This window comes from Corylus avellana, chromosome 2 (assembly GCF_965113065.1).
Source record: "Corylus avellana chromosome 2, dhCorAvel1.hap1.2, whole genome shotgun sequence".
NCBI classification, from domain to species: Eukaryota; Viridiplantae; Streptophyta; class Magnoliopsida; order Fagales; family Betulaceae; genus Corylus; species Corylus avellana.
Genome location: NC_142491.1, coordinates 17,716,962 through 17,743,951, shown reverse-complemented (window position 1 = coordinate 17,743,951; position 26,990 = coordinate 17,716,962). Strand labels below are relative to the sequence as shown.

At 33.6% G+C, this 26,990-nt stretch overlaps 2 protein-coding genes across 2 annotated transcripts; one reads left to right on the top strand and one right to left on the bottom strand.

Annotated features, from left to right (window-relative positions):
* The first annotated feature begins 2,011 nt into the window (after positions 1-2,011).
* On the top strand, positions 2,012-7,510 carry LOC132164802 (SH3 domain-containing protein 2). Its single transcript, XM_059575368.2, has 10 exons — positions 2,012-2,215; positions 3,655-3,777; positions 3,896-3,965; positions 4,064-4,215; positions 5,235-5,336; positions 5,470-5,670; positions 5,795-5,857; positions 5,987-6,139; positions 6,706-6,780; positions 7,110-7,510. The coding sequence occupies exons 1-10, from the start codon at positions 2,156-2,158 to the stop codon at positions 7,224-7,226; spliced, it is 1,116 nt and encodes a 371-aa protein (XP_059431351.2). The 5' UTR covers positions 2,012-2,155; the 3' UTR covers positions 7,227-7,510.
* Positions 7,511-12,476: 4,966 nt separating this feature from the next.
* LOC132180023 (squalene synthase 2) lies at positions 12,477-19,905 on the bottom strand. Its single transcript, XM_059592868.2, has 15 exons — positions 19,753-19,905; positions 19,327-19,629; positions 17,969-18,011; positions 17,217-17,306; positions 16,671-16,746; positions 15,808-15,877; positions 14,866-15,009; positions 14,670-14,774; positions 14,420-14,566; positions 14,009-14,084; positions 13,605-13,693; positions 13,163-13,254; positions 13,024-13,069; positions 12,822-12,891; positions 12,477-12,713 (listed from the first exon to the last, which is right to left on the bottom strand). Exons 2-14 carry the CDS (start codon positions 19,519-19,521, stop codon positions 12,823-12,825), a joined length of 1,242 nt encoding a protein of 413 aa, XP_059448851.1. The 5' UTR covers positions 19,522-19,629; positions 19,753-19,905; the 3' UTR covers positions 12,477-12,713; position 12,822.
* Positions 19,906-26,990: the final 7,085 nt, after the last annotated feature.

Genomic DNA, 26,990 nt, shown 5'->3' with positions numbered 1-26,990 from the left:
TATCTACTTACCCATATACAAAAAATAAGCTTATAGAATGTTATTTTGGAAGGTGATCCACTTCAAGTGGTTAAAGCAGTGAATTCTACATGTTGAAACTGGAGTAGATTTGGACAACTAGTAGAGGACACTTGCATGGTTATAACTTCGCTACCTAGTAGGCAAATTAATCACATTTTCAGAGTTGTAAACATTGCAATATATCGGTTAGCAAAAGCAACCATTAAATCCATCATATATCAGGTTTAGTTAGAAGAAATTCTTACATGTATTTGTGATGTGATTTTCTTGAAGCGATCTCCTCTTCTTTCTAGATTGAGTAGAGAAGTAACACATACACACACACACACATATATATATATATATGTATATGTCATGTGCCATGAATTAACGCATTAAAATATGCATGTTATTAATATTAGGTTTAAATTATGTTATGAATTAGACTATTTAATTATGAAATTCATTAGCTCCAATGGCCTGCTATAAAAGACTGACAGTTATTAACCGCTAACCGCCTAAGCAGTTATGGTTAGCGGATTTAGGTTTTGAAAAAATCGTTCACTGTTAACTGTTAACCACCTTTATGTATATTATGTAATACATATATATTATATTTATATATATAAAAATACATGAAATGACATCATTTTTGTGTTTAAATATAGATAAAAATGATGTTGTATGCAGTGGTATTATCATATTACCATAAAAACGATGTTACTTTTTTCTTTTTTTTTGAAAAAAAAAAATTATTTAAAGGCGGTTAGCAGTTATTAGGGTTATTAACCACTAACCGTTAGACGGTTAGTCACATAGGTTAGCGGAGGCAATTAGTGAATTTTACTAACCACCTACGCAATTACGATTAGCAGTTTTAGCTAATAATCACCGATCATAATCACATTTTCGCCCTTAATTTTTACTAAGCTAGTTGGGCACAATGTCAATGGCCTAGACATTGAAGCCCATCGCATTGGGTCAACTCAAATAATAAGTTCACACCCAAATGTGAGCTTAGTATAGTTTGTATTTTAAAAGGAATATATATATATATATATATATATATATATCAAATTGGTTATAACTTTTTTAGAGTTTTTTGCTCTGTGATGTAGGAGCGTTAAGCTTGTGATCCTTCTTTAATGAGATTGGAATTTTTTCAAAAAAAAAAAAAAAAAAAAGTTGACATGTATTCCGCTAAAACATGTAAAAATCATATTTTTAGAATCTATGTCAGTTTAATAGATTTAATTAGATAATTTTTTTTTTCAACTCAATTTGAAGAATAACATTATCTTCAACAAATAACCTTTGTAAAACTTTTGTTAATAATGCACAATATTCCAATGTGTTAAAGTATTACATAAAGTAATGATAAATCATTTTCAATAATATAAATGAAAGACCTAAATGCATGCTAATAATATATACATTTAGCACGTAAAATAAAATGCAAATTATGTGTATGACTAGCCGTAGACACCATAGTTTCACAAATTCTGTGATGCTTATTTTTATTTAGGGTATAGTTTATATGATCATTTTCTTTCAACTATAAGTCAAAATCAAATGAAGTTGATAAATTAATATATTGTAGGTTTTAAGTTTCATTTGTAAAGATTATAATTTAAAAAGGATAACTTGATACTTACACTACATGTTAACTAGTTTTAAGGTTAATCTATTATAGAAAACAAAATCATAAACATATCTGTAACTCACTCATTGTATATAATTATTAATTACAGCTCACAAAATTAAATCATATCACAAAATTCCAATAAACTTATTTTTTGGATTTTTTTTTTTTTACACAAATTTTCTCCGACTTATTTTAATAAATGATAAATGTAATTTAATATTTTTAGATTTCAAAAAAAATATATGAGAGATAACGCTTATCACCTATTGAAGTAGGTCCTTTTTTAAAGAATTTTTATTTTTATTTATTTTTTCATTTTCGCCGTGTCTGAACGAAGGGATCAAAAGTTCAAACTGACTCCCCCAAACACACATTTGAAAGCCCCTCTCTCTCTCTCTCTCTCTCTCTCTCTCTGTCTCTGTTTTGGTCCTAAAAAACTTCTCGTTGCTGATTCTTTGTCGGGGACCGAAACTCTGGTTTGTGCAGAGCTTCGAATCCGTTCGCTCGGGAATGGATGCTATCAGAAAGCAAGCCACCAAGCTTCGAGAACAGGTCGCTAGGCAACAGCAGGTTCTCTCTCTCTCTCTCTCTCTCAAACCCTATTCATTTAGAAAATTTTTGACCAGATCCCCTATCATTTCCACCTCTCGGGTCATTGCGATTAGATCCATTTTGATGCTGAAGATAGAACCTTTTTCGCAATCCCTCATTTGGGTTTCCTTCAAATTCTAATTTTGTATGCATTTTGGGGGTTTTCTGGGCTTAATTAGACACCGTTTTTGTGAAAGTATTTACGTATTTTGGACTCGTTGGAATATGGCAATACGTATTTTAACCCTGCTGATATTTGATTAGGCTATTATTGTTATGTAACAGCAAGTATTAGATCTATCAAGTAATGATTTTGAATTCGGAAAGTGTTATCGAAACCCACAAAATTTGTTATTTGATGTCATCGAATAAGCCACCCTTGCTGCTGACATGCATAACAAGTAAACTTTAAAGGGGAATGATAAGGTGGTGGAAAATTTGTTTCTTTCAGCTCTAATCAGCCCTCTAAATCGGGGGACCGGAAATGGAATCCGTTGCATATCTGGGAGTTTGATTTGGCAAGTCAAAAAATGGGTTTATTGTAAATACTATGGTTAAGGAAGAAACATTGTCTAAATAGCAAAGTTATAATCTATAAGTATAGATGTTGTAAGCTGACATAGAGTTAGTTGCTCGTCTTGGGTGATAAATCTAGCGTGCATTTGGTCATTTTTTTGTGGGGGGCGAATGAGGCCATTGTATTTTGCATTTCAATCGAAGGAACAACTCTATCCTTTGGAACTAGGCCATATGGGAAAACTGGTGCTATTGCTGCAAATAATGATTATTTGACCATAAAATTTCTTTGTTGTATCTGTTGATGGCCTCATTTACTATGATGGATTTGAACGTAAGGTAATATGCAAAACACAATGGGGCAATTCATTTTCCATGACACATCCAATCACACCCTTGAAACTGGAAATAGACATCCAAGAAAAGTAGTTTGCATTGTATGGGAGGTTGCTACATGTTCATGGTTGATCATATGTATGTTTCAGTCTTTTAAGATAAGTTAGGCCTGCTTTTCCTGCATGCATTCACTGCATGTAGCTGCCTTTTCTTTTTTATTTATTAAGTAGGTTCACATCTCCATAAGAATGGGGTTGAGGCTGAGGTTGTGTGTTCAAGATTTATTGAGTTTGTGCATAACTTATTAATCAAGCAAAAAAAAGTAGGCCTGGGTGCTTACTTTGACATTGATTCATCCATTTGATGCTCTGCTTGCTTTGTTATTTGTTTCTGCTTACAGCTTCATATTGTTTTTGATGAAAAAAAAAGTTTGCAAGCCTTAATTAGAGAGTGCTCTTGATTAAACTTTGATTTTATAGTTTCATTTTGTTTTATTGTAATTATTTTTAAGTATGATGATAACTAGTGTGTTAATTACATTGGTTTTTTTTTGTCTCCTTTTAAAGGCTGTCCTCAAACAGTTTGGTGCTGGGGGATATGGTGGTTCTGATAACTTAGTCACTGATGAGGCCGAGCTCCACCAGCATCAGAAACTTGAGAAGCTTTACATATCAACACGTGCTGGCAAGGTTTGTCTTGTCCACCTCTGGCCCATCTCTAATTTCTTGTTTTCTTCAGTATGAAATTTATTGTAAAAACATCTCATTTGTTTCCTTCCACCATTACAATTTACCATTCATTTTTCAGCATTATCAAAGGGATATTGTTCGTGGTGTAGAAGGATATATTGTCACTGGTTCCAAACAAGTGGAAATTGGTGAGTTGTTGAAGCTGTGATGTCATTTTTCTTTAAATAGGGTTTTAATTACAAGGACTGATCATCGTTATTCTGTCTACTATATCTTGTTCAAATAGGAACAAAGTTGTCAGAGGATAGCAGGAAATATGGTGCAGAAAATACATGTACTAGTGGCAGTACTTTATCAAGAGCCGCGTTAAATTATGGGCGTGCTCGTGCTCATATGGAGAAGGAGAGGGGGAATCTGTTGAAAGCTCTTGGTACACAGGTTTGACCAATATTTTAATTCTACCAAAATATGAAATTTCTGAGTTTAGGTTGCATGAGCATGATATCTGTTCCACATCTCACAAATCCATGGCTGAAGTTCATCACGTGAGCTATTACATTTAATAAGATTGGGTAGCATGGATGATATGCTACCTCTCTTGATTGAGTTCTGCTGATCTATTTAAATTGAGCCGCAGCCTGCCCTCATACCCACAAAGATGGTTCCTCTGCTGCTCCATTCCACAGGGATTTACAGCAATTCCTAGATTCACAATTTTTCTTTTTCATCTGATGTGATTCTCCCTTTTTAAGTAATTACTACAGTTTTCCTTTCCCTTGCATATTGGTTAATGCAGCTGCTAGGTCAAGGATATTTGCGAGTGTAAACTCTCAATTTGCATATAAAGGCTTGGGATTTTTTATTTGGATGAAATGGAGTAAGTCGTGCTTTTGGATGAACAAGTAGTGATCCAATTAGTAGTTGCATATTCCCAAATGCTCCAGCATTTTGCTGGGTTAATGCTGAATTATTTCTTGAAAAGTACAACTGGATGCAACCTATGAACATGGGAAGCCTACAAGAGGATCCCAAAAGGGGTGCAGATTCTCTAGAAAAAAAGCTAAAAAAATACAGGCAAGATATAATATAGATTTAGTTTGCCGGACAAAGAAGTTAAAAAAAAGAAAAAGAAAAAAAAAGGCGGGGTCTTGAAAATGGTCTTTCAAATATCAAGTGGTACTTGTATGCATTACAACTGATATATGTTAAGTTGGCAACATAGAACCAAGCGAATTTGTTCAGTTCATGGTACTCTATTAAGCAATTGTCCTATGGGAACAATTTTTATGCACTTCATTTGAAGTTATATTATCCTTTTCTGAGATTCTTGAAATTGTTGAAAGGTCTGTTAGGTTCTGATTACTTGAGATATAATTCTTCAATATGTTCCTCGCCTTTCTCTCTATAATTGGCATTTTAATAATGCATGGTATCATGTTAAATGCTTTGATTATTAGGTTGCAGAGCCATTAAGAGCAATGGTAATGGGAGCTCCATTGGAGGATGCTCGACATCTTGCACAACGTTATGATAGAATGCGACAAGAAGCTGAAGCTCAGGTATTCATAAATTTGGTTCTTGCTAGGGTTTTGGTTGTTAGAAGTTTTTGAGATATTGACTTGTTAAATGTACATGAACAGTTAATATTCCTCTTACACGTTTGTAATTACACTTTGTGTTGAACTTAGACAGGCTATTGAAGTTTCAAAACGCCAAGCAAAAGTGAGGGAAACAGTAGGCAATATTGAGAATATTACGAAACTGGAAGCTGCTGAAGCAAAGCTACAAGATCTGAAGTCAAACATGGCAATATTAGGGAAGGAGGCGGCTGCCGCAATGGCTGCTGTTGAAGCTCAACAACAGAGGCTAACTCTCCAGCGACTTATTACTATGGTAGTGTAATTTCCCTCCGATTCTATTATTATTATTGGTTCAATCGGTATAATTTTGCACTAAATATTTCAGTTAATCAGATTTGAAACTTTGCCTGCTTTTTTTCTTTTCCTGCATTGTGAAGGTTGAAGCAGAACGTACTTATCATCAGAGAGTCCTTCAGATACTTGATCAGCTTGAAGGCGAGGTATGCAATCATGTCACCATGTTCTTAACCATTGCGACTTTTCACTACTGCAGTTGAATTTATGGTAAAACGAATTCAGTTGTTTTTTGTATCAATTTGCGATTTTTTACTAACTGTTTTTATTGATAGATGGTTTCTGAACGACAACGGATTGAAGCGCCTCCTAGTCCTAGTATGGATAACACTATGCCTCCACCTCCTTCATATGAAGAAGTTAATGGCATATATGCTTCTCAAACAAATAATGGATCAACAGACTCCATGGGCTACTTTTTAGGGGAGGTTAGCAATTTTGTATATCTTGTTCTTACCCATGGCTTTGACTCATGAATGGCCACCATAGTTATTAAACCTGGCCCAGGCATTGATCTCCTAAAGTGATTGGCTCGTTGGGGTGGAAAAATATGTCTATTTGATTCATTATATGTGTTTACAATTGTGTGCATATATGCATTTTATGATTTGTTTGCATTTAATATGGTAATTTATAGAAATTTTTGAAAATATACTAATTTCTAGATATAAGTTACTTATCTAAGTAAAATCCAAAAGTTTCATTTGAAAAGTTCCCAGAAATTGAAATCGAATTGAGCATATGCGTTTGTATAATTATTTATTTCATGCTACATATAGTTTTGGAAATATGAGTAATGCTTAGTTAAGTATAGAAGATGCTAAATGAATACACGTGTGCTATCATGGCCCCATGGATATTGGTTTGGTTGTTTAATTCATGGTGTTTGCGTCTTTTATTTTTGTAAGTCTAGCATTTTTCTTAGTTTAATGACATGGATAGTTGCTGTTTAATTTTTCCTTTTGTTGTGTGTTGATATGCCATTCTCTTGCAGGTCGTGCATCCGTATCAAGCTGAATCTGATGTGGAGCTCAATCTGTCAATTGGTGACTATGTTGTTGTCCGAAAGGTTTACAACTTGCTTGACTTAAACATCTTTATGATCAAAAATTAAATTAATTCTGATTAGAACTGAGTTGGTGAATGCAAACCTGGTTGCAACCCATCTGGGTTTTGGACCAGTCCAATAACATGGTCATAAATGAATATATTTATTGAAATAATTTAAGTTTAGCGTTGTATTTTGAAAGGATTAGTGCTAATTTTGTTTTGAACAACTATAAATTAGAATATAGTTTGTTAATCACAGTTTTTGCATAAGTTATTGTCTGATTGCTAGTTTTTAATGTGTGCTTGATCCTGTCCAAGCATAATTATCATGTTCTGTGTTCTTGACAGGTGTCAAACAATGGGTGGGCTGAGGGTGAATGCAAAGGGAAAGCCGGTTGGTTTCCATTTGGATACGTTGAAAGAAGGGAACGTGTTCTTGCAAGCAAGGTGGCTGAAGTGTTTTGAACGTTTCTGTTCTGTTGGCTTCCTCGCCAAAGGATTTTGTTCGTGTGTATCTTTTGCTCCAGCCTTCAAGCCTCCAAGGTGGATCTTTGTGTTCTTGCAAATAGAAGATCGCCCATTGTTACCTACTTCGATGTGAAATAGATGTTGACTTTCCCCCCTTTATTCGATTTATCGATATAAGCATTTCTTTCTACTTTTTTTTTCTTCTCTTTTCCTTTTAGTTCAAAGGTGTCCCCTGTTTGTTGATACTTTTTGATGATGAGTGAAGTAATCTTTTCATTCAATGTTTTGTTTTCTACTTCAATCTTCTCCATAAGTCATTCTAGCACACATAGGAAGTCATCTTCTTCACTAGAGCATTTTTGAATTTTTCCTACTACATTCCTTCCAGATATCCATGGAAGATTGGCACCTCCACAAAATATGGTTGACAATCTAGACTTCCATAAATAACTATGCAAATGTGCATTTGGGATCATCCTTGTCCTTGAATAGGCAACCCTACCACGGGTACTATACTTGGATGTCCAAATTTTATTTGCATGTAGACTGCACTGATTGATCGTTGGGGTCGATCGTTCTTCGCAAATTCTTCACCAAAGTCCAAAAATGGAGTCCATAAAGAATGGACTTCAACTCAGCTGTTCATTCCCTTCTTTGGGTTTCTCCATTCCTGAACCTTCTGTTAATGAAGTCAGTTGGTTCAATATCTCCTCTAACATGAGTCCAAACCACACACACTAACAATGGAGTCTCACCATTGTTCAATGACAAGTCGCATCTCAATTTTGCTGGGAAAATAATAATCACCTGATAGATTTCCACTTTTGATTACTTCAGTCTCAAATACTACAAACTTTTTGATTAGATAAACACAAAGATAGATAAGAGTAAGAGATAAACGACTGGTTATTTGAAAATGTTGCAACACAGTAGGATTCTGAGGCAAATAACATAACTAACTAACCAACATACGATGGTTGTAGGTAGTTGGCTGTAGACACTGTCAACACTATTAATAACAACCCCGAATACATAATACATTTTTAGACATGTTTGTATTCAACAAGGTAGTCTTTTTTTTCCTATTCAGAATGGGGAAGGGAGAAAGGGGAGATTACAATGCTAACCATAAAAGAGCTGAGAATTGGTTAAATAAATGACCGAGCCCATTGGGAGAACTGGGGCCTCCATAAAAGACAATAAACATAGACAGAATTCAATAAACAATACATTGAATACAATCTACAGAACAACGGGAGGCGGGAAGGGGCTACTATATTTCAACAAGGTGGTTGGTCGTAGCAGTAGCATGATGTACTCCAAAATCCACCATGGCATTCTCCGCTAAACTCGGTACTCCCAATCCCTGCACTGCTTGGCACATCTATTCGACAAAAATAATGGACAAATCCCTGACCATGTTTTGCTTCTACGTTGACAACGTGAAGACTTTGCAGCTGCCATCTCTGCATCATGCAAATAAAAACATATACGAGTTATAATTCTTTTAGAATTTTTTACAATACAGAGATCTTGACATAATAAAGTTGCATAAACTTCGTACTAAAACATTATCTGCAAACAATATGAGAATTATGTGATGTTTGACCATATCTTAGGTTGAATGATTATGTCTGAATATTGTTAGGGGATAAAATCCCCCTAAGGTCACACTCATTCTACCTCTATATAAAAGATAATCAAGCTGTCAAAGGAAAAATAAATCAAGATCTTCTCCTTAGGTAAAGGGGACTTTGGAGTCTAGGTCTCCCAAAAAATCTAATTTGCTCTATGATTTGAGATTTCACTTCAAATATCATGCTAACTTAAGCATTGGAGTATCCTTGATCCTCCCACGATTTCTCTATTTTGCAGGTTGCCCGTCGCTGATCAGGCCGTCTAGAAAAATGCATCAACAAATATAAATAATAATGAATGTTTATACGTGCTACTCACTCATTTTGGTGGAGAGGATGAAGACTAAAAAGATGGTTAACAAGTAAATAGATTTGAAAGTCTTAACCATGCTTAATTAGCTGGATAGTGTTTTATAGCATAATAAGATGCTTAGACAAAAGCTGTTGCTTTGAGCAGTACTACATAATATATCAAAGCTTGCATGTTCAACCATTAATGGATATAATTAATGAAGTGTTTTAGCCAATTAAATCTCACCCAAACAGTGATTATTCCTCCTCATGTGTGATCTTCCAATCAAAAAACAAACTGCTTTTAACCAATAATATATCAAAGTGTCTGGATCGATCTGAGTCATGACAAAAAGTTTGGAGCTATATTCATGCCAAACAAAAGCCTAGATCACTATAATACTATTGTATTCGACCACATAAGTGTTTGTTCTATTTCCATCTCTGTTTTTTTTTTTTTTTTTGATAGATTAATCTTTGCAGTAGTTTGGCTTCTAAACCAACAAAGAGGTACCTGGCTCTTTGTTCTTGTGACACACTAACATTTCCATTTATTTATTTATTTTTTGTTTGGATGAGAAGTAAATAATTATTGCCTAAACAAATTGAAAGTAGAAGTGTTGGTATTGGACTGAGCCTTTTTGTTTTTTAATTTTTGGATTGGCCTTTTCATATATCTATTTTCATGAAGTTGGGAACAACTAGCTAGCAGGTGGGGCAATAAACTAGAACATTTTCTCTCATTAATTTTATTGTCTGCTTCACATTAGCTTAATTAATTTCATAAAATTAGAGAAAAACTACATTTGAAATCCACGTATAAATTGTTATTTAAGGAAATGTTGTAATATGTATCTTTTGTCCTTGAAATGAGGCCTAGGTTTGATTTTTATTGCTCAAATTTAAAAGGTTGTAATTTCATCCCTAGAAGATTTAATAGAAGTGTTGTCTTTTTGATGAATTCAATTATACACATAACAAACATATATTTTTTTTTTTTAAAGAAAAGTTTCAGAATTATATTTAACTCAAGAAGAGAAATATTGCTCAACAAATACAACACTTTGAATAAAACAGGAAATTCCTTTGTCCACACTCGCTCTAGAGATTGGTGGAAGCTGCTTTTGCTAAACAATGAGCTGCTTCTATCGTGCGGCCGTGCCCCTACAAACTATGACCGAAAACCATTCAACATAGTTTTCATATTTCAATCAATTAGCAGTATCGACTACAACAATAGCTTTCTTGCTGCAAAGCATGCACAATTGTTTAATTTGAGGGATCAAATTGAACCTAAAGTGGACTCTTTATTATTGTTTACTGGCCAGTTTCCTTTCTTTCTACTCCCACTGCAATCCTCTACATAAAGAAAATCTCTCTCCTTCATATCTAAGCTTCTTTCTCAAGCTTCCTATACTATCTCTTAATTTCTCTTTCTCTATGAAAAGTGGGACACTTGAGAAACTTGCAAACTCTAATTGGAAGAGAAAATGGCAATTTCTTCCTTTTCTTCCAAGGCTTTTTTTGCTCTAATCTTTGATATTTTTTTGGCTGAGTATCCGACTCCTGGTAAATTTTCTCTTCACTGTGCACAGGTTTTGATGGGTTCATTTGCATTTGCACACGTATATATATATATATATATATAGTTCTAATCTCTTTTTTCTCTTTGCCCTTCATTTGTTTATGTGATAATATACAGTACTCGCAGGACAACTTATCCCTAGCAAAACTTGGCATGGAAGATGTTGGTCCAAAGGAAACTGTAATCTGCATTGCAGAAACGAGGAGCATGCAATATTTGGAGCATGTAAAGGGCTTTGGCATAGAAAGTGCTACTGCTATCACCTTATCAGAGATCTGCCCGTGTACATGACAATGAAAAACGCATCAATGCCACATAGGCTTTGGAGAATAGAGGATATTCTTGCTCTCATCCACTCTATCCTTACTTCTCACCGGCGAATCCCCTCCATCATTTCGGATACTTCTATCTCTTCTCTCAACCTCTTCTTCTGAGAAGTTAGAAAAATTAACCAAGTTTATGAGATAGAGCATGTGAGAAGCATAGTAGACCTATTTGTAAAAAGCAAAGATTTCGCAGGCTAACAACAATAATTTAAGTTACTTTAAGCAAAAGCAAGCAAGTAATGCTTCCTTTACAAAGTGAAAATTCTTGTTTGTTGTTTTCTCCCTAGTTCTACTATAAAAGAGCACCGACCCCTTTGAAGAAGGATCATTGAATGTACGAGAACGAGTGTGAGAACGTCTATCGTTATAGGAGTGTTTCTTTTCTTGAATGTCTTTTTTCCATTTGTGTAATTAAGTACAAGTTTTCTCTTCTGAGTGAGAAATTACAATAACCATTTTTTTTTTTCTTCTAATTAAAAAGGGCAAATAAGGGAGACCAATTACAGTTATTCGACTGCCATAATAACACTTATCCATAGGAGGGGCAAAAATGATAAAAAACACACGTATTCCTTTTAAGTCCGGCATTTTTGCCATGTTGATTCTGTTAAACATTGGAAGGCCTATGAACCACTTACCGTTTACTTAATTAACAATATATTATGTGAGAACAATCAATTAATATCACATAGCTCTCGTTTAACAAGTAATATGCCACCTGTACGTGCATTACTTTTCATATAAAAGGGTACAAATCTCTATTTGGTTGTTAGGACATAAAGATGTGACGGTTGGAATGAGAAAATTCTAATTTAGGTGAACCCACATGGTAGGGTGCAGTGAACGACTAAAATTTCTTATTTTGCTTCAGAAACCTGAAACCTTCACTATAATAGTTTAATCTAAAATTTGATTCTGAAAAAAAAAAAAAATACTAAACAGTAGTTCATTTGATGTGTTAACAAGTCCAGAATTGCAACGGCTCATTTTTGTTCTCTACAGCTCATTTTTGTTCTCTACAGTGCCTGCTCTGTAACAATCATTTGTTTTACCCGCAACAGATTCTTCACAAAGTTTCTTTGCAATTTGCACCGCCTTATGCAGCCCTGAAATAGGCCCGGCTTACTTATGGTTCTTTTGGGATCATTGGTAATCACCATTGCCTGCTGTTTGGTCCTTTTAGATTGGATCCAAAATTTGTTTTTGTATTTGCACTCTTTTTTACCATTTGGGCTCTTATGTTGGGGTGTCCTCTCCTTTTGTGTTTATTTCTATGCTGTTTTAATTTGTTTTGGGTTTATTGTTGGGGAGCCCACCCCATTTTCATTTTTAGAATCTCTCACTTCTTCTTTCGTTAGGATTAGAAGTGGAAAAGATCCCTCCAAACAAAAAAAAAAAAAGTCCAGAATTGCAAGCAGGTAAGAGTATTCTATAAGAGGTTGGATACATCAAGAAATGTATTTGGCATCTGTATGGTAGATATAAAACCTTAAAGCATAAATTAGAAAGAAGAAGAAAAAACCCTTCAAGCATAATTATTAGAATAATACAAATATAAATCAAGTTTCATGGAACAAAGCATGCACTTGGTACCAGCCAGCCATGAACTCAAGTTCTCCAGGAAATTTGAAGAAACCTTCAAGTTCTGCATAAACACAAAACAAGAAAAATCAGCTTGAGGCCGGTGAAGAATATAATAATTATCTTTTAACTGTGCTATTGAATCATCAATTTTACCATTAATGAAACTTACCTTAATTATTTGGTCGTTTGGTAGAGAGATAAGCAAAAATGATGGACAATATAATGAACAGCATAGCAATCTGCATTGAGATGAAAGGATAATCATTAGATCTTAAAATTTTCTGTTTGGGGACGGAGGGGGTGGGTTACCAAAAAGCTAATCATCAAGTTTTTGGTGACAGCATCAGGTTGATAAATTAGCAGATACTTACAAGAGCCGGATTGAATCTAGGCTCGCTCCTGATTATGTAAGATTTTCTGGTGAAATCCAAAAAAAGTTATCAGAGATGAAATAATTAACAACGACGACGACAAAAACAGCAATGAAACGTGCTTGATTATCATGACAACCTCTTGTTAAGGACTCCTGAATCCCTGCAGGTTTTCTGTATTGCTTCCAGACTGCTCAACGTTTTTGTTGCATTAGGGTCATTCTTGTCAACCTATAGTAGTCCATAATGCATCATAATAAATGAGTAACATTCTTATAAGGAAGTGCAGTAAGAAACACCAAGTATTAAGCTTGGTTTCACAATAGAAACAATTCAACTGAACAAAGCATTCCTCAGAGCTTGGAAGCATTGACTATTCATATCCAGAAAATTTATTTGGCACAAAAAATTAATGCAGGTCGTATCTAGGGATCTAGTAGACAAATCAACATGTCCAAACAGGTGATGAAAAATCTAGAAGCATAGGATATGAAAGATAATTCCACTATATAGACTGAACAAAATTAATATCTTGTTGCAAGCAAATATATCTTGTTTAGTCATGAAAAAAAGCATTGTACCTTTGACTTCAACATACAGGAGAAATCAAAGAAACCGCCATAGACATCTGCCATCGTTTTTGTTCGATCAATGACTTTGGCAGTAAGACCTAGACAACAGTCACAACAAATACCAGTAAGTATGAATTCATCACAGAACTAAGCATGAAGACATCACAATCCTTCTTATATATCCAACAACACCTTAATTTTCTTCTACTAATATGACAAAAGATATCAAATGTTGTACCATGTTATAGCCTACACATAGAGCCAGGAACAACTTAAATTCTTTGTACACCCTACTTGGATCAATAGATACATTTGCTTTCCATGGGATATCCACAACACATTTGCTAAATTTTCAATTATCTAACATGCCCTCAGTTTCAACTGTAAGAAATGTCTACAGATGATTCACTTACCACGCCTCATTTTCACTACACCTCTGAAGACTTCAATATTGTTGTAGCATAATGCCAGTGTTCCAATTGCCATGATCTATTAAAAGTAACACATGGCAAATAAGATGCTAAACAGAAACATATCATAATTATACTGTCTTAAAACATCATAACAAGTCTAAAACCACACCATAAAATCAGGAACTATTTAGGATTACGTAACATGTGCAGATCAGAGAATAAATTTATAATACATACATATCTATTATTTGCAATTTATGTGTGCACAGATAAATACCTACCTTTGTGCCTATATGCCAAATTCTCAGACACGAGACAATAACAGCTCAGAGTTAATTGATTATTGCATTTGTTTTTTTTTTAAAAATAGTTATTAAAAAAATCCTCAGAGTTCGAGAGAAGATACCATACCTGGGGGATAGCACAAAATCGAAAAATTGCAGGATCTCGTAAAGCAGACATGTATTTCAAGCAATCTTCCACATGCATCAAAGCATTAGTGACCATGTCATTCAAACATTGCACTGCCTTTTCAGAGTTTTCCTCATATTTCAAGTCCTGGATTGCAAAGATTGAAAAATTATCAATTCAGAAAAGAGAGAGAGAGAGTAAATATGGAAAAGATGGTAGAGAAGTGAGTAAACAAGGAAAAGATGCGCACCTCAAGTTTGTTAACATATTTACTCCAGATCTCACGAGGCCAGAACATGCGAGACTTTGGTATCTCATTAATATCCTCCAAATAATCTCGTATTATGTTTGTTTTCTGTGGTTGTAGAGTGTTTAGTATTGGACAAACTTCCAAGCAAAAGAAACTGGAGTGACATTGCATTGGTTGCTTCATATCAAAGCATTACCTGAAGAAATAAACCCATTGAATTTGAGAGATGATCTGAAGCCAAATCTTCTGATCCAGAGGCATGGAAAAGCTTGGACAAACCTAGTCCAACAAGTCCTGCTACATAGTGGCAATATTCATCATAGTCATCAGTTGTCTCTACCTGCAGGAAGAGGAAAAACATATAGGCATCACATAAAATACATATTATCTTTCTGCACTTTGTGCATGACCTATGACAGATTCAGCTCTGAAGCTCACAGAGTGCAGTTCGGATACACAGTGGAACAATTTAATGATGCAAACTTGCCCCAATTACTCGAACATGATTTTCCTATAATGCAGATATAGCTCACCACATAGTTCACATTCAGGCCCAAGCTACGTGGATGACTACATAAATTCATTGTTGTTAAGACTAATCAGTAATTTCTGTTAAATTTTTTAAAGTAGCATGACAAATTAGATGCTAGTAATCAGTTAAAACAGTAGGCCAGATAACTAAGCAGTAACCAACTACAAAGTTACATCTTCACCATCAATAAAATAGAAATTTAAACAATTTCCCTGGTCAAGAATTATTGAAGGAATCATCAGCTTTTTATGTTGGTAAAGCATTTTTGATAAATATGTTGGTAAAATATTAAGATCAGCTCTTCTTAGTAACTTATAGCCTATTTATTTGATAGTGGGGATTGTGGATCTCCGAGAAAGAGGTGCAATTTGCTTTTGCTATTATTATCATTTTGTTTTTGGTTGGGAAAGTCTAACACATACAATGAAATTCTGATGTAAGCTTTTGTTGAATTGAGCTAAGTAGCATCTTTTAGGGAGGTCATAATAATAGCATAAATTTTTTTTATTTAATCTCTTTAGTTGAAATTGACATAAACTTAAGGAAAAAAATATGAAAATCTCAAGCAATATGAATCCCTCTCCAGTGTTAGCATGCATCACAAACCTCCTTGCATATAAATTTTGCCATTCCTGCACCCATTCTTTTGGTAATTTCCTCAATTGCCTCCTGATAACTGCATAATTGACAGAGTATTGTGAATAATTTATGAAAAGAAGGTAAAGCAAGAATTCATTAACATATTTACACGTGAGATAAGCAAAGATGTCACAAACTGTTAAATTGTATAGCTATCCTATAGAACCGGTCTCAATTGTGCATGATTTATGAAGCCCAGAGGACCATTTATTCATTAAACATAGACTTAAAAAGGGCATACAATCATACAACATGGTCTATGACTTTTCTGGGACTCCATTGACTACTTTAGATTTTTGAGTATCTCAAACAACCACACTCTTTAAGCATCTCAACTATTATTCAAATTTTAAAAGATTAACAACATTTAGGAGAAGCAGATGATAGTTTAATTTGTCAGCACATTGAACCAGTCATACTAACTATGCCTTATGTATCCCACGATCAGCAAACTTAGATTAAAAAGGAAAGAAAAAAAAGAAAAGAAAGAGATTCAATATAGACAACGATCCAGTTGACACCTATACTTGCAGCATGGCGCATTAACTACTTGGGGAACATTCAATTATACAGTGGAACAAAAGGGTAATTTAGAGACTATGTATTTCATTGTATAAACTAACAACTAAAAGAAATAAGAGACAGCCCTTATCCTGACATCAGTTATCAGCAACAATATAACTATAGGTAGAGATGTGGTAAAAGGGGACCAAGGATACAGATTCCGATGAGATCATGGTTAGAAAGGCTATAACAAGACTTATTAAAAGTGAAAACAATATTCTATACCCACTAAAATCTTTTCAGTTATTTATAGAGGAAGAAGTAACCTCTGTCCAAGCTCCAGAAAAGCAGTCGATACATGATGAAATTGGTCCATAAGAACTTTGTAGTCCTTTGTACCACCTATATACAGAAGAAAGGAACAAAAATCAGCAAATGGACTGCGATTCAATTTTCTTTTACATGTTCATAGATAAGTATCATAGAATCATGCCTCAAAAATTATTTCTTTGGACTTTTTACAAGATAAAAAAGTTATGAAACTTTATCTTGTAAGAGATAACATGAATGTTATAAGAAAGCTTAAATCCTTGGTTTAGAAACCTAAGGCATTAAATTGAGGCTGGATATGGTACGCACACAAAACCATAATTTGGATAAATATAGGACTAGAAAAACAATTAAAGAACTTTAATAACAAACAATAGAAAATTGGTTAAATGGCTCTGCTTGAAATGCAATTATATATAGTAAAAAAGATCTATCAAATCTGATTTTTATGGAAGAATGAAATAGATGAAAGGTTCTTCAGTCTATAGAATCTAGGAAAATTGGAAGTAAGAAAGCCTGGTGACAAAATTTAGAACACTCACATGAAAAATGCCACTCGCAATCATATATGTGATGATGAAAAGCTTTCAGGATTGGTACTTTAACATCTGTAGATATGCTTGTATCATCCTCTGTAAAGCAACCATCACGATAAAGTTGATCAGTCGGGGGAGATCAATAATTATACATACTATTAAGGGTTGGAAGTGTGAAAAAAAAAAAAAAAAAAAAAAAAAAAAAAAAAAAAAACAACAACAACAACAACACTGAACTACAAGCAAGAGTGCTGCAGGAATCCAGTAATTATAAGTTAGAACCTAATCAAGTAAATCATGTATAGATCTGATTTAAAAATTCACTACATTTAGAATAAATTCCAACAGAGACTAGACTATTGACACCAAGAAATGAAACCCACTGGGTTTCAACTTGTTAAGAATAACTTGTATTTTTCAATAAATCCTTGAAAGAGGCTAATGCATTGCGACCAGAAAAGCAAGGGCCTAAAGGGTAGCCATCAAGTACTCCACTGTCAGCCCAAACAAAAGCTGATAATCTTCATTCAAAACCTAATATTTCTGATCAAAATATAACTAGAACTCCCTATATGCAAATGAAATCTGGCCATATTCAAGAGTCCAATGTTTCATTAAAGGGCACATCAAGCTTGCATTTTACGCAAAATGCAATGCTACTGATCTGATATATACACCTCAATTTCAGTCTCTCAGACAAAAAATAAATCCAGAAAAACCGCATAGAAAATTTAAGGTTGTAGATAATAGGAACATACCAACAGTGTCCAGGGCTCGAAGAACCAAATAAAATATGCATATCTGCAAAACCATGAAAGGTACTGCTGAGAAATTAAATAATAATATGGCTGGAAACTTAGAAAAAAGTAAATCTAACAAGAAGATGGAACACAGTAGTCTGTCTTTTTAATCAGATAATAACAGCAGCAGCAACAGCATTTACAAGAAAAGAAAAAAAAAAAAAATTGAATCAATGACCCACTTGCAGAGTTTACAGCAGTCGTGATATCACAGAAATGACCAAAAACATATCAAGCAGGAATTCTTTAGCAGTTCATGGCCTTCAATGAATACCATAACATTCAGCTGATCTTTTGTGTTCCATAGACTGAATAATATTAGTTGTTTACATCACATTCTGGTCAACTTATAAAGCAGAAGGCCAAAAAGAAGGAATATGGAAGCTTTTCATCTGGCTAATACTCTACATCTTCCCACCCACTCATTCTCTTGTTTCTAAAGCCACATATAGGACCTGCTGATGCTGCACTTTCTCCTCCAATCATAGGGAAAACAGTCTGGTAACAACATTCTAGATGCTATTGCATGAATTCTAAGACTCCTTAATATGATACCGTACGCTCCAGTGCAGATTTGCTGTGTATATAAAGTCAGCAAAAGTAAAGCAAGGGTCAGAAGAGCAGTTCATGAAAATGTTTTCAGTTTTTTTCACTGTTACTCCAATAATTTGTTGTCAACCAACAGAACTCAGCCTGTGATGGTTCAAAGTAGACCTCTTGAATATTACTTTCTGCGAAAAAAAACAAAAATGATAGAATACACCATGACTTTCAAAGCGAGACATGATATGAAAGCTTAACACCATCAACAACCCTCCAAGATTGTCAAAATAAACCCACCAAAAAAACTCGTCAACTGCCCCGGACACAAGAAATACCATCAAAATTCCTATCCCTTGATAATCAGCCATGTAAATGAAACTTTCTTGGTTTCTCGGCCCTCCTAATCCATAAGATTAACACCATCCAATGTGTGCCACATCAAAAAGAGGAACCCACTAAAACAAATTAATCTATAGCCCACTCAAATTAATCCAAATATCAATCACAAATCCCAGAATAATCACACACACGGATCATTCAAAATCCCACCAACCCATCAATTTCCGGACCAATAACATGACCCACTAAAATTAAAACTATCATAATCACCCAAATCGCATTCCCACACACATACTCAAACACCAAGAACAACACCCAGAAAAACCAAAACCAGATTCAATCAAAATCCTCAAAAGCAAAAAAAAAAAAAAAAAACATACATACATGGGACAAACAAACAAAAAAGCGCAAGAGTCTTGAACAGTGCGGCTTACAGCGTTGCGAAGCTCGGAACCGAGCTGCTGAATAACCATGGCAAAGCTGCGAGAGACCTTGTGGAGCATCGTGTAGCAGAAGGCCCAGTGCGGCTCCGGAGGGATCTGCTTCTCGGCATGCCTCGCCGCCATCTTCAGCTTCAGCAACGGGTAAAAGTCATCTGGGTTTTTCAGAATCGCACCCAAACTCCCCATTGCTCTTCTCAAATCCGATTTAGTGAAACTACAAAACACACGCACACACTCCGTGCGTTCTGTTAGCCGGCTTTTTGTAGGTTCTTCAGCTGGGTCCTATTATGGCGTCTGAAAATAGAGAGGGTTAAAGTGCAAAAGTCGTTAAAGTGCGATTCTGTACAAAGAATATAGCATTTCTCAAGAATATATATATATATATATATATATTTCCCAAGATAATATTCATCTCACCAGAAAATTAATGGATGGTAGTGTGCACGATGTTGATAATGGTTTGATTTTACGTGAAGAGGAATTTAGAATGAGACGTCACGGGGGGATTGGCGCTCGTTTTTCGTTTTTCGTTTTTCGTTTTTCTTTCCGCTTCTGGTTTTTTAAGGGCCTCGTTGGTTTGACGGGGCACGTGAAAGGGGAGAGATAGTAGCTGGCAAGTGTCGACTTCTTTGTGTGAACATATCTTTCATGTGATATTTTTGATTGTTTATGTCGACAAGAAATGGGATTTTTTGAATTCTTTTATCTCTACTATTGTAATTGACTTTTCTTTTCTTTTTTCTTTTTTTTTTTTTCAAATGTTGCTTGGATTCTAAGGTTTGGTTTGGTTTTTTTTTTTGATAATTAATTAAAATATTATTTTTATGTCACATCAAAATATATTTTTTAAATTAAAAAAAATGCTTTCTAAAAGTATTATTTTGCTTTGTGTCCTTCGTTTTCTTTTCTTGAAATAAAAATATTAACAAATGATTCTAAAACAAAACGCTCTTAAAAACATCAAAATGATTTTTACTTTTATACTATGTCACAAAAAAAAAAAAAAAAACCCTCTAAATTGCATTAACAAACAAAAATAAGTTTAGTCCTTTAAATTGATATGTATCTTTAGGACGTGTAATTTTTTTAAAATTTTTACACACATTTAAATAAAATACATATAAAAATCACGTCCTCTAATAATATATGTTAATTTAATAAATTAGGTTTAAAGATATGTTTGGAGGACATTTCTTATGGTTTCTTAAGTTTTTTTTTTTTTTTTTTTTTCTCCCTCTTCCTCCTTTTCTTTTGTGCCTAGTGATAGTTTTTTTTATTTTATTTTTTTACAAAGTTGGTTTTGATTGATTGATTTATTGTCAAGCCTACATGTAGAGTTTACCTACTTTTCAGTCAAGCATTAACTTTTCTTTTGTCTTTTGTGGTTGATGTTTACATGTAGGGTAGTCAAATCCATTCAAATCTTTTTTTTTCTTCCTTTAATTTGTGTTACGACTTTCACTAATCCCCCCTCCCCCCAAAAAAAAAAATACCGATTTTATTTTTAAGAGAAAGAAGTGCAAAGTTAATTAAAATAGTGCAAGTGATAATAGATTAATAATAGTAAACATAAAATAGGTGCTTAAACTTAACCGATTCAACCCAAGAAAAAGGGTAATTTAAAAGAGAGGGAGAGAAGAGTGCAGGCCACGGTCCACACCCAACTAATGCAAGCTTTACGTTTATGATACTTTAATTTCTTAATTTGTGAATATAAAAATCATAATTAGGTGTTATAGTGTGAAATGGAAGAAAGTTAATTAGATTTGTGAATTGTCTTTATTGAGTGTGTGCATTATAAAGTTAATTGGATTGCCTAACGTTTTCAATGGGAATCATGATAAATGGTGCAAGAGGAACCTAATAAAACTCATCGTCAGGATTTGAACGAAAATTTGACTAATCATTTTGAAGTAATAGCACACATATGGCTAACGTTTTCTCAGTAACACTCATCATTAGGATTTGAACAAGAATTTAAATAGTCATTTAAAAGTAATAGCACAAATGTAGTTAGCGTTTATTTCTGAATCGTGACAAATAGCGTTATAGCACTTAGGAACACTCCTTGTCAGAGATTTGAACGGAAAGAAAATATGATACTTAAAAAAGTTAGTCTCACATTGGATATGTGAATTTCGTACATTGAATGTATGGATTATAGTGATGTTTATAAGTGTTAGGAAAAAATTCACTTTATCCCCCTGAAATTTCAGAGATTTTTCAATTTGAACCTCAAAGTTTAAAAATTGGCAATGTACCCTCTTAATGTTTCAAAAATTTTTAATTTAAACCTTCTGTTACTAATTTTCGTCAAATTGGACAGATATCTCTAAAATTACATAATTAACCTCGGGCTTTTTAAAAAAAAATTTCGTCCAATTTAATGGAAATTAGTAACGAAAAGTTTAAATTGAAAAATTTTGAAATATTGGGGGAGTATATTGCCAATTTTTAAGCTTTGAGGTTCAAATTAAAAAATTTCTAAAACTTCGAGGGATAAAGTGAATTTTTCCCTGAGTGTTATTTATATAAGATGATAAGAGGGATTTATATAAGATGATTTCACCTTTTTATGAGAATCCAAATACTCATATAAAATTGTAATAAAAAAGTTAATAATAATAAAAAAGTTATTAATAATTTTATTATTTGAATTACTACCCATTATTAGTAGAAGATAAATTTATTTCCAAAATTGGAATTCCCTTGTCAAGACGTACAAAAATAATTATTCAACGTGTCGCTTTACAGCTACGATGCAGATTGAAGTTGACTTGCATTCTAGCCATTTTGGCCAAGTGGAAAAGGAGGCTCACAATAAATAAACTACACACAAAATGACAAAAAAAATTTTTAAAAAAAAGTACTTAAACCAAAAAAAAAAAAAAAAAACTCAAATAAAAATATTTATTTCTTTTTTCTTTTTGAAATATTTTCTGTAACATAGTCTTTATTATGTCAGAAACATTTTTTTTTTCTTTTTTCTATTCAAAGTGGGAGAGGAAAAAAAGGAAAACATTTTGTTTACTAACATGTGAGAAGTATGTTTTCTTTTTTTAATAAAATTTCACCCAATAATTTTAATACTACTTAAAAAAAAAAAAAAAAAAAAATGTATTTCTCACATATATATATATAACGGACATAGTGTACTCCGTTACTAAGGGCTCGTGATGAGGCCCCTCCATGGAAGGCAAGCTCAACAACCGTGGGAGTTGGGACCATCTGCAACTAAGCTAGGGGCTCCTCATAATCACTCGGGTCGGCTTGGTGGTTACAAGCTAACGAAAGGCCCACGGCCTAAGCTCGTAACCTATCTTGCCCTTAGGATTGGGGCAACAACCAAACCACTGTAGGACATTGTATACCTAACCACTTCTTGCCACCTAATGTAGTAACTCATAAGTCATAACCACATGCAGCAACTTCCTCAGCATTCCTCTCGTCACATTGGGTTACCGATTGGACCATACAAGAAAACCTCCCCGATATTTCTCGAAGGGAATCTCTCAATGTTAACTTTTTTCTTATTTTCACTCTATCAAACTTCACATTCCTTTCCGTATAAATTTAAGTATTAGAGGTGATTCCATCCATACTTTTGGCGAGCCTTTCTGACCCTTTGTCTTTCTCACATGCTTCTTCCTCAATGTGTTTGGCATGACAACAACCACATCAGAACACTAAAAGAACAAATAATAATTTATAGATTAATTCTTAGATAACATGCTTTTAATTGATGCGTTTTTTGCAGAGGATATTTGTTTTTTTTTTTTTTTATTAACATGTCCACACAAAAGGGGGAGAGAGATTTAAACTAGTGACCTCCGCTTTAGAGGGTGTTTGTCTAATTGCCTTTTTTGAGTCCAAAAGATTATGGAAAATGTGAAAAATTGTTGGTTGGAAAAAAGTTGATTACTTTTAGACATGTGAATAGTACGACAGATCCACAATGGAGACACAGGGGATCCTCCCTACATGGGCCCATCTCATCGACAACAAGGTCCATTAAATCGGAAATTCTAATACATGTTCACACGAAGAGGCCATTACCCCCATTGACTTTCAAATTTATCTTAAAATTTTTTATTAATGTAAATATATATTTGTTTTTATGCATAAAAATTAAGTTTGACTACTTTTATTCAAATTAATTGTGTTCTCTCATTTATATTTTGACCCCACTAAATAAAAATATCTTAATTCCTTCCCTGTATTTATTTCATATGGTTTATAGTTATACCAAACTTGTCTATCAATATCAAATTAATCAGTAAAGTCCAAAATATTGTGAATACAACATCCTAGACGAGTTCTCTCTCTCTCTCTAATCCATTCTCTTTCTGCTAGGGTTTCATATCTAGCAGCCGTCGGAGGGGGAGAACCTTTCCTCTCCCTCTTCTACCTCTCCCCTCCCCTCTCATTGCCATCTTTTGCTTAGCGAGTTAGCCTATTTACCTGATGTTCCTAGCTCTTTGGGCAATTTTTTTCCTTTCCATTCCTCTCCGCCTCTTCCCCCTCCTTTGATCCCTAGTTGTTTTTGTTTCTTTTTGTATTTGCTTTTGTTGTTTTTTGTGCATGTTTAGGTACACTTTGTGGTTGATGCTCTTGGAGTTTTATTCAAACTTCCCCCTCCATTTGAGTGCGCCACCGATCTCCTCCGTGTGCTCATCCGCCCACCTTCCTTTGCTGGGCTTTTTCTCCCACCTTTACCGCAATGAGCTTCCAACGCCCCTTCCGTTTTCAGTTTTCGGCAAGTGCGCGATCGACTCTTCTTTCCTGTTGTTGTCATCTTCTTGATATGCTTTTTATGTTGTTTATTTTCCTGTAATTTTGTTTGGCTTTCTTTTTTTTGTTCTTTCTAATTTGTTTTGTTTCCCTGTAATCGTTTTTGTTTTTGCTTGTAATAATGCTCAGTCCTCTCTCTTGATCTGCCTGCTTGATGCCCTTCAGGTCCAGACCTTTGGGTTGTGGATCTAAACATTATCTTAGCTTTCGGGTTGAGGAGGATGAGCTTGGGCTTGGGGTTTTTTACCCTCAATGTCGAGGAATAAGAGCTACCTATGCATTGGTTTGAGTCTATTTGGCGCAGATCTGCTGTTTAATTTGAAAATTAGTCATAAGTTGCAGATTTTATTTAAGTTTGGAATGTAATACGTCATCTTTGACACTTGTAATATCGTAGCTTTGACTATAGTTGCTTCAGAGCTTTTGCTTTATATTATTTGAGCTTTATACTTGTTTATCAATAAATGAGACTGAACTGATTCATTGAAAAAAAAAAAAAAAAAACCAGTGGAGTCCAAAATAGTCCCTATTATCATTGATTGTTCCACATAAATCATTAGATGCACACAATATCTTAATCAATGTTACAACAAATTATTTGACACGTAGTATGGCTGATTGCTCAATATATTATAAAAATATTAAACAAAATTTACTTAACCCCTTAATTTCCATCATATTCGCAATTACTCTTCTAAATTTAAAAAAACTCTCAATTTTGTATATAATCCGTTAAGATTTGACGGAAAATATTAACAGAGAGTTGTCAAAATTTTCAAAATACCCCTATATTTTTTAGGAAAAAAAAAATTACAAGAATTTAACGAAATTTACAAAAATACTTACATTTTTTTTATTTTTTAGGGTAAAGTCCACTTAACACATTCAAACTACCACCCCAATGACAATCTACCATCCAAACTATCAATTGTGACAATTTACCCTCAAAACTACCAAAACAATGACAGTGTACCCCCAATTTCAACACAATGACAAAATTACCCTTACTAAAATAAAAACAAAAATATTAAAATTTATTTTTTTTTCAAAATTTTAAGGGTATTTTTGTCTTATAAAAATTTTATAGGGGTAATTTTATCATTTTGCTAGCATTGTGGGGTACATTGTCATTGTTTTGGTAGTTTTGGGGGTAAATTGTCGTAATTGATAGTTTGTGGGGTAAATTGTTAATTGTGTGATAGTTTGAAGGGGTTAAGTGGACTTTACATTTTTTTTTTTAAATAGGGGTATTTAGCAAATTGACAATGACTTAATCAGAATCTTAACGGAGGGGTGGAATTGAAAAAAAATTAAAAGATGAATTACTAAATTAAGAGTTTTTTTTTGTTAAGTTTATGAGAATAATTATAAAAGTGGCAACAATTCAAGAAAATTAAGTAAAATTTCTCTTAAAATATTTAAAAATAAAATAAAATTGCTGGGGCACCCTCCCCTCCAAAGGTGTGGCACTGGCTGCCGCCCCTCTCCTTTTAGAGAAGCCACTATAGTGGACAATAATGGACATCACTCTCAATGTGTAAAACATTGGTGAAAGTCTGAAAGTCTAATGCAAAGAAACTTACAAAAGTGCAGGTTTTTTTGGTCGGTCAGCGGACAGAAATGCGAATATAATGGACAGCGTGACGGAGAAGGTGGCTATCTGCTTTTTGTACAGTATAGTCAGTCGGCATCAATTTTATATTTGGGTAAAGTCTATTTAACTTTTTTGAACTGTCATCCTAATGATAATCTATCCTTCAAACTATCAATTACGAAAATTTATTCTCTCAAACTATCAAAACAATAACAATGTACCCATAATTTTAAAAAATGATGAAATTATCCTTACTAAAATAAAAATAAAAATACTAAATTTTATTTTATCTTTTCAAAATTTTAAGGGTATTTTTATTTTATTGAAAATTTTATAAGGGTAATTTTATTATTTTGCTAGCATTGGGGGGTACATTGTCATTGTTTTGGTAGTTTGATGGGTAAATTGTCATAATTGATAGTTTAAGGGTAAATTGTCATTGAAGTGGTAGTTTGAGGGGGTTAAGTAGACTTTACCCTTTTTATTTTTTCCTTTCTTTTTGGCCTCATCAATCTTTTCTCAATGACAAATGCATCAAGTTTAAGATAAAATCATATAAAAAATAAAACAAAATTACGTATACATTTTATGACGTGACAGTGAAAATTATTATTAAATTTTTGATATAATAGTGATTTTTCATGCCATGTTAGAAGAAAGTGTGCACTCTCAGACATTTCTCTATCAAATATGTTAGTGTATATTTAAAGGTTTAGAGCATTGAAATTCAACATTTTTACTCTAATATTATATTAAATCACTAATTATGTAAGGTACATTAGATTTACATTATATTTGCCACGCCCATGTGACATCATAGGAAGCTTGCTACCCTTTTTTGCCTTGTCCGACCTTAATCCATTCTTAGCAAGCATAATCCTAGGATGGCTTGATGCGATCTATACCTTCTTTTATTATTATTATTATTATTATTATTATTATTATTAATTGACATTGCAGAGAGTGTGAAACAAAGAAAGTTGGTTACATTTTTTTTTTTTTGTAAGAAGTTGGTTACATTTTAACGCTCCCAATTTTTGGTACAATTCAGAGTCAACCATGACTTTATGGGAGGTGGCTCAATAATGTTTGGTCAGCCACGACATGCAGATATATAGCAAATTCTTTGTTTTTTTACCAACATTTTTAGTTAATATCATCTCCATTTTATATTGGCTTATATAAGAACTTACTTAAAACATATCACGTCAATTAATAATAAATTAATGTGAAGAATATCATGATAGCAAGAACCAAAAAATTTAAGTTC